The sequence below is a fragment of the Podarcis raffonei genome, chromosome 6 (genome assembly GCF_027172205.1).
Source record: "Podarcis raffonei isolate rPodRaf1 chromosome 6, rPodRaf1.pri, whole genome shotgun sequence".
Lineage (NCBI taxonomy): Eukaryota > Metazoa > Chordata > Lepidosauria > Squamata > Lacertidae > Podarcis > Podarcis raffonei.
The window spans coordinates 23,985,667-23,994,768 of NC_070607.1; the positions used below are offsets into that span (position 1 = coordinate 23,985,667).

Genomic DNA, 9,102 nt, shown 5'->3' on the forward strand with positions numbered 1-9,102 from the left:
GCCACAATGCTTGTGCCCTACAGTGGGGATTGCCAAGACTGAAGGCTCCAATTGACTTTCTTTTAAGGAGGCAACTGACTTTGAGTTGCCTCAGATCTTTTGAAAGTAAAGCACCTATTTGAAGGATGCATGGCATTTGCACATACAACTTGGGCAAAGTATTGTCCTCTAGGTTTTGGTATAATTGTTCTCCAGTCCTGTTACCTGTTTAAATTATGATAACTCACCCTTCATATTTTGTTGTTCAGATTTTCAGTTTAAAAACTGCTGAAACCTTGAAGCCTAACTTCCCTACAATGCATCATCAAGCCAGATTATGCAACCTTCATATATAACCATGCCCAAACATCTATTTTTGTTTATTGCTGTCTATACAGAGATTATCTTCTTAGCTCTGTAATGCATAGGTATGCACCTTTAGATTTGCTGACACCCAAAGTCCTGTGGATAAAAGCATCCAGGGGAGTATTAAGCTTTTGTCCTGCAAAGCTACCAGACTATCCACAGACTGTCTAAGGGAAACCTTCCAGCGCATCTGCTACCATCCACAATGGCTCAGAAAACAGTGCTCATCACAGGTTGCTCCTCAGGAATTGGGCTGGCGTTGGCTGTAAAAATGGCCACTGATGAACAGAAAAGATTCAAAGGTAACAACACCTTCTCTCTTTAATTTTGCTTACCTGTGTTGCTGAACATCACCTAGTGTGAGCTATGTTGAGTAGTAAAGCTTTACATAGCGTGACATGATGCAACTTTGCATCCTTGCAGGCTTTGCAATTTCATTTTAGAAACAAAAGTGTAAGGGTTTTTCTTTTTTGGAGAAGCCAAATGTCACTAGCCTCCAATATTTTACAGCCTGGTCCTATGCTTATTAAAAAGTAAGTCCCACTCAGTTCAGTGGGGCTTGCTCTTAAAACAGAGCTACACAGGAGCTGTTTATTTTGATCTATATGTTTAAATTAGAATTGATGGAATATTTCTATTTTTAATGTCAGCTGATTATTTTTCTCTCTCTTTTTTTAAAAAACGGCCACAATCCTCTATCCACTTGTATGGAAGTAAGCCATTTTTTTAAAAGAGAGAAAAACCAACTGGTTGCAGTGTTCAGGAAGTGGAATTCTATACACGTCTGTTAAAAAAGAAGCCCTGAATGCTGCAACCAGTTGGTTTCAATGGGTTAATTGTGTGTTGGGTTCTGACCATGCTGTTTTATTTTCTTCTAATCTGGAGCCTCTATCAAATGGAAATATATTCAGGTTTCTCTGACCTTAGAGTCTGGAGCTAAAGGTTTATGTAATCGGTGTTCTAATTTTCATAACCCTTCTGAAAGGAAAGGCTAAATACTGGTGTTTATGATATTTATTTTCCTTTTTTTGAAGTTTATGCTACAATGCGGGATCTGGCCAAACAGGATAAACTGATAGAAGCTGCAGGCAATACTGTTGGAAACACCTTAGAGATTAAACAGCTGGATGTGTGCAGTGATGAATCTATTAAAATGTGTGTCAGTAGCATCCCAGGAAGGCGGATTGATGTCCTAGGCAAGTAATGAATACCAATGGAACATTCGTTTTATATATATTTTTTAATGTAAAAAATAATATTTATTTGTTACATTTATATCCCACCAATCCTCCAAGGAGCTAAAGGTAGTTCTCCTCCTACTCATTTCATCCTCACAATAACTTGCCTGTTCTGGTAACTCCTGATTGTATTACTGCCCTAGGCTGATGCAAATTTCAGCTGGTCCAAATTTCAGCTGGTCCAAAACAGGCCAACTAGGTGATGGATGGGGGCTGGAGACCCTTCAGGTCATCTGGTCCCCAGGCATTTAAGGCGTCAAACCTTAGAACAAGTACTTTGAATCAGGCCTGGGAATAGGCTGGAAGCCAGTGCAAATGGCAAAGCACTGGTATGTTGGGATCCGGTCTCCCATAGTCACCTGCTTAGTCCTTGAGATGGTCATCAGAAGAGCCTTTGTCCTGGTTCCTCTGCTTAATGGACTGAGGTGGGTGGTGACAAGGGGGAAGGCCTCTTTGGTGGTGGTGCCTAGTTTATGGAATAGTAAAGGTAAAGGGACCCCTGACCGTTAGGTCCAGTCGTGGACAACTCTGAGGTTGCGGCGCCCATCTCAATTTACTAGCCGAGGGAGCCAGCGTACAGCTTCCGGGTCATGTGGCCAGCATGACTAAGCCACTTCTGGCGAAACCAGAGCAGCACATGGAAATGCCGTTTACCTTCCCGCCAGAGTGGTACCTATTTATCTACTTGCACTTTGATGTGCTTTCGAACTGCTAGGTTGGCAGGAGCAGGGACTGAGCAACAGGAGCTCACCCCATCGCAGGGATTCAAACCGCCGACCTTCTGATCAGCAAGCCCTGTGGGTTTAACCCACAGCGCCACCTACATCCCAGATTATGGAATACCCTCCCCATAAAGGCTTAATGGTACCTACATTATAGTCTTTTAGGCAGCCAAGGAAAAGATTTTTATTCTCCTTTCAAGCCCCTTGCTTGTTTTAAATTGATTTTATGATGCTGGGTTCATACTAGCTTTTTGATGCTGATTTGCAATGGTGCTTACTGTTTTACACTTTTTATTTATGGCCAGAGACCTGGGTTAATGGGTGGTCCCACACGTTTGTTGCACATGAAAAAAAATAAGAGCAACTTGAGTGGCAAGTGATGGCTGGTCGTTGTTGTTGTTCTTTTGCATTTATACAGTTAGCAATGCCGGCATGGGACTCATTGGACCTATTGAATGCCAGACCATCAAAGAGATGCAAAACGTGATGGATACAAACTTCTTTGGGTTGGTCCGACTGCTGAAGGAGATTTTACCCGACATGAAGAAGAGAAAAAGCGGCCATATCGTGATTATTAGCAGTGTCATGGGAGTACAAGGCAAAGTAATATTGCATCTAATTAGTTAATGCAGCGTGTATTGCAGTTTAATGATGGCTATGCTCTGATCCCACAGCTTGAGGTAGTTATGCTTCTGAATGTCAGTTGCTGGAAACCGCAGGAGAGGACTCTTGCAATAGGTTATGGGCATCTAACATAGGCGTCTGGTTAGCCACAGTGAGAACAGGATGCTGGACTCAATGATCCAGAAGGCTTTTATGTTCCCATATTCAAGAGCCATCTCATCCTACATTTTTGTCCCGTTTTAAGTGGCAACACTAGCTTTAGATTTGCCCTTTGTGCTTCCCCAGAATTACCATATTTTTTTGCTCTATAAGACTCACTTTTTCTCTCCTAAAAAGTAAGGGGAAATGTGTGTGCGTCTTATGGAGCGAATGCAGGCTGCACAGCTATCACAGAAGCCAGAACAGCAAGAGGGATTGCTGCTTTCACTGTGCAGCGATCCCTCTTGCTGTTCTGGCTTCTGAGATTCAGAATATTTTTTTTCTTGTTTTCCTCCTCCAAAAACTAGGTGTGTCTTATGGTCTGGTGCGTCTTATAGAGCGAAAAATACGGTAATTCTGCATCAGCCAGTGTTTGAAACTCCCATTGTTCTAGGATGGCGCATTTTGCATCAGGGAGTTTCATTAGCACGAGCAGTTTCTGAGCTCTGGGCGCAGAACTGCACCTAAGATTTCAGATTAAAATTGCAGAGTGGAAGGGAAGGAGGACCTTTTTCTGTCTCCCCACTTCCAGCTACTCACGGAAGACTGGAGAAAAGACCCTCGTAGAATATGGGGGGGGGCAGGGGAAGGACTAGATCATGTGAAAAATGAACATAATGTTTTAGCTGCAGTTCATTCATTTTCAGCTTTGTATTCTTGTTACAAAAATGTGCCTAGACATTCCATTGTTGCGCCCATAACCTAGATTTAAGGTGCCCTTTAGCTCCTAGCTTTCATATCTCAGTTTTCAACACTGGCATCAGCTGAAGTTTTGCTAACGCTGAAACATCTCAGCCCTGGTTACTTCTGCTCCTGATTCAGCAGAAAGTGATTTTTGTGGCTTTTCCTCCCTCCCTTATTCAAGTAAAGGAATGCCAGATAGCTGGCTTGTGGTTTTCGGGCAAGAAACAAGATCAATGACAACAATGATTTTAGTCCTATAGGCAACTGAGCTGCAATCTGCAGCTAAAGAGCAAAGTCTGCTCTTGCAACACAATGCCCTTATTTGTGGCATTGTAACCCAGAACATTGTGTCAATGGAGTTGTGCCACAGTGTGTAGCAACAGCAAAGACTGTACAGAAGTGTTATGTCAAGCCTTTCTGGGGGAAAGGACTGGGCTGGAGATTTATGGTGAAGCAACGGCAAGACTGAAGTTTACTTGCCTGCGTGTTATCCAAAATGTTATCTGAAACGCTTTCGGTTTGCATGGACTTAGAAACATTTGCCTAACCTAAGGGATGGGAACCATCTGGTGCCTTTTCCATCCCCTTTCCTGAAAACTGGATGTGATTTGAAAGAAGGATGGCATGTGCATTCATCCCATTTAGTAAATGAGCTTTGTCGCAAAATCTTTTGGGCAAGAGGTGAAAGAGGGGCAAAATAAATGTGCGTTCGTTGTTCCTTCTTCTGGGCCTTGACAGTGATTCACTCTAATTTTCATTAAATAAAAAAGCATTTGTAATGCTGACAGCCTAAAATGATGTTGATCTGATGTTGTGTATAGTACACAGGAGACTCTTACACGATGGTTTCATCATCAGCCCAGGGTATATTAAGATTAGCAACTCACTATTTATTTATTTTTTAATCTATAGGGATTTTGTTCAATGATGTTTATGCTGCATCTAAATTTGCGGTGGAAGGATTCTGTGAAAGTTTAGCCATACAAGCACTCAAGTTTAAACTTAAGTAAGTATCAGCCTGGCTCATTTATTACTTTAACTTAAATTTACTTCAGTGCTGCTAAAGCAGCTGTTTAACTTCACCCCAGGAGGTGCACTCCATTGTCTCTTGAGACAGACGGATGTTGACTGGCAGAGTGTCTAGGACAGGGGTCTGCAAGGTTTACCCCGCCTGGGCCGGTTCACTCCAACGGAGATTCCTCCGTGGGCTGGATCGTGCACGCGATTTCTGGCATCTGCAGACGCGATTTCCAGCGCCGCGGAAATGAGTCCCCGTGCTGTGCTGCGCCGGTTTAGCGCAGCACGCGGGGACTCGCCGATCAGGGGGCTCAATTCGGGGGGCGGCTCATGAGCCAGTTAAACGAACCCCTTAGGTTGCCACCCCTGGTCTGGAAACCACGTTATGCCACTCTTATACAATCTTCAGGTCGTATAAATCTATTGCCTTTTACTAAGGATATCCGAGGGTGAAATGCAAGATGCAAATGCAAGAAAACAAACTCGTGATTTTGAATGTTCACTTCTGGATATGGATTAAAATTAATGCTAAAATCAAGCACTATGTTGCGTGGCTTTACTCTTTGCCAATTTATGCCCAGTAACTAAGGGTTTGCATCTACCATCTTATGCATATAGTAGTTGACTTACACAATACATCTTGTTTCTTTATTTTCCCAAACAGTCTAAGTTTAATAGAACCAGGGCCCGTGGTTACAGAGTTTGAAAGAAAAGTGTTTGAAGATGGGATGAACATGGATCTTTCAGCTGCAGATAAAGAAACAGCAGACATGTTTGTAAATATTTACCTGAAAAATTACAAGCAAATTTTCCAATCCCTGGGACAAACAGCTGAAGACATAGCAGAGGTAATGCATTAGAAGGTTTTTGTGGAATTTAAGACTGGGTTACATAATTATGGTTCGCCAGCTATGAGGCATTATGCGACTGGCAATTGCTCAGCATCAGCTTCTGATGAAATTACAATCCAATGAAAGTGGGAGGAAGCGACAGACAAGTCTAAAAATATCTGTACTCACAAGGCTCTGTTAATGTGAGTAATAACATTTTAGGCAGGAAGAGTCTAGCCAACGCCAAATGTAACTAGGCAATGGGCCAACCTTTGTCTGAGCATTTTACCGAAATCACTTGCATGTTCAGGATGAGCTCAAGTGGATAATATCTTCATTGCATATCTTTAGGCGCCAGGCAAAAACATTCCTCTTCTCCCAAGTTTTTGACTAATTAACAGTCTATGACCTTTTTAAACGGTGTTTTGTATGTGTGTGTTACTATGTTATGTACCATATTTTCCCGTGTATAAGTTGATGTTTTTTGCCTTAAAATGTTAGGCAAAAATTGAGGGTCGGCTTATACACGGATACTGAACGCAGAGTGGGGCATGGTGGCGATTTTCTGCAGCAAGTGGGCGGGCAGGGGTTCAGTTGTGACCCCCCAAAAAAGCTCAATAACTTTAGCGATTGTTGGCGATGACTGGTGAAAGCACGTTTGGCGGCAAGTAAGTGTGTGGGGGATTGGTAGTTGTGGTGGTGAGCGGACGGGAGATTGGCAATGGCCAATAACTTTGGCGATTGTTAGCAACGGTTGTGGTGAGCACACGATTGGTGGTGAGTGGGCAGGTGATAGTGGAAGCTTCATTCCATTTCTTTGGTCTCAATTTTTCCAGAAACAAATAACACATTTGAAACTAGGAGTACTCTATTACTGGTAGGGGACACTTATCTTGAAGGAATGTTCTGAGAGTGTCACTGATATAGCAGTTTCAGATTAAAAATAGTCAGAGGTGTGTGTGTGTGTGTGTTTGGTTTTTTTTAAAACTGTTCCTCCTCTTCCAGTAAGCTCACTTTCAAAACATCATTGCTGGAACAATGTAAGCAACCCAAACAGCAATATTGAGTTAAAGTGCTGATTTTATTCCCCTGTTTTTTCTCTTTGTGTTCTCCACCCCCATTCCAAATATATTTACATACACACTCTCGGTCTGGTGCAATTCCAGAATGTTATCATGTCTTCTTTTCTCATTCTTACAGCATACAGTGAAGATAATTCTGGCCGAAAACCCTCCTTTTCGCCACCAGACCAACACATTATACACTCCAATTACAACACTGAAATATGCTGATCCAAATGGAGACCTGCCTATTGATACCTTCTACAAAATGGTTTTTCAGCATGATAAGGTTTTCAGTGCGAGTCTTAACTTCATTAAAATGCTGCGTTGGAAAAGCAGAAAAAGTTTTGACTTGGGAGGAGGAAGATCCTCCCAATGAGCAAATGGATGATTTCAGCTGCCATGTGGGCTATTTCACACACTTCCATGTTTCCTTATGTGTAAGTGCTTGTGTGGGATGGGAGACATCTGAAATAGCCCTGACTGAAGCTACAGTCCTATACACAATCCTTACTTGGGGGCAAGTCCAACTGAAGTTGGTGGGGCTTACTTCTTTTTTAAAATAATATTTATTAAGTTTTCCAATTTAACAATCCAATAAAAGCTACATTAAAAACATTCCAAATTATAAAATAATCAAACAGTCCAAATATTATGTCAAATTGTAAATCTTTGTTTGACTTCCCATGCTCTGAGGTCAGGTGGTGGCGATCGTCTCACATTTGTTCTGCTTCTAAGTTAGTCCAGGTGATTCCCACAAATCAATCCGATGTTAATCCTTCGTTCATTTCCCACAGCCTCTGAGTTCATCTAGCAAGCAAGTTAAATCAAACAATATGTTCCTGTGTGGGTGTTTATCTTCTTCCACGTCTTTCGCTTTCGTTTCTTCATGACTGAAATTATAAGCTACATGTCCCAAAATGGAGGAAATCTGGCTTTCTGCCAATTTTACCAGGCGTATGTCCAAATCTCTTCGTTTTAAGTCTGTCCATATACTATTCTGACCACCTCGATATTTTTCCAACACATACTTTCATTTACCTGCAAAATTGGGTAGGCGTAATGTGAAATCTATTGAAAGATCAAATAGCGCTTTTGTGTAAATTATCTGCTTAAGGGCAACATATACCACTTTAGGCTATCAATGGGTGTGTACATGTTGCACTTTTAATGTTTCCCCATGTGGGGGGAATCGTTTACATGGAAAAGTAGCATGACAGGGAAAAGGGTTTATCATGCCTCACAGTCTCCCTAACAGACTCTGTTTGTATGTGAAATGGTTTCTGTTTTTAATTAGACAAGTATTCAAACATGCAATTCTTCTCACCAGCAGCCTCAAAGCTTTACACTTTATGCATAAGAAGAGCCCAGCTGGATCAGACTAAGTTCCAACATGCTGTTCCAGAGCTGTCAGGGCAGCTTATCCAGAGGAAGGATGAAGCTACAAAAAAGACACATAGTATCTTTAAATGAAGCCTTTTGGATCCTAACATATATTTTACCTGCTTACTGCATATAACCCTCTCATGCACAGCAAACTATGCTGCTCTATGTCTCATATGCTTTACTCCAACCGATTTTCAGTTTCTTTGTTCAAGCTTCTCTCCTACTCTATCTTAAATATACCCATAGCTGTCAACTTTCCCCTTTTCTTGCGAGGGATCCTATGCGGAATAAGGGAATCTCCCTTAAAAAAGGGGAAAAGTTGACAGCTATGAATATACCTCCCACACAACATACCATATACTCATATCTTTGTGAGGATTTCTAGATGCTGCCTCTACAGAAAGTACAACTGTTTGCTGGTGGCACTTACAATAAAGGTCAATTCACATAACAAACTTCTTAGGATCCTGGGTACATACCAATTCCAAAATAGCTAACTGTATATAATTTACTGTGTGTTCAGAAAATGGGTAGAAGACAAATTGCTTCAGCAGAGATTGCAAGAAATGTTGTAGTGGTTTGTAACCTAATCCAGCTGTATTCACACATTTTAAAAGCATTTACATGTTATTTGTGGGTTCAGAATGTAGTTAGAAATGTACATTCAGCTGAAAGAGATGTAGTGCACTCTTGAATGTCTTGGTTTCACCTGTGGTTCTTGATGCAGTGTTTTTTCATATGGCTTTCCTTAAACTAGATTTAGAATAATCTTATCCACCAAGTTAGTAAAAGTCAAATGTAACCATTCTTGTACTGAAGACATTTTATGCTTTTCAAATATTTCTAATTGTTAATAGGTATTAGATTATTAATCCTGAATAAATCAGCATTCAGAAGGAAAAGCAGCTGATGAGCTGGCAATGTATGTACCAAACAAGTACACTGTGTTGCACAGTGCAGTGTATGGGCTTATCATTCAAGGAAGAGAACTGTTTGC

At 41.4% G+C, this 9,102-nt stretch overlaps 1 protein-coding gene across 1 annotated transcript; it reads left to right on the forward strand.

Moving 5' to 3' along the window:
• The first annotated feature begins 223 nt into the window (after positions 1–223).
• Positions 224–9,102, forward strand: LOC128415450 (retinol dehydrogenase 8-like). Its single transcript, XM_053391661.1, has 6 exons — positions 224–647; positions 1,380–1,545; positions 2,728–2,903; positions 4,724–4,817; positions 5,493–5,676; positions 6,859–9,102. Exons 1-6 carry the CDS (start codon positions 551–553, stop codon positions 7,096–7,098), a joined length of 957 nt encoding a protein of 318 aa, XP_053247636.1. The 5' UTR covers positions 224–550; the 3' UTR covers positions 7,099–9,102.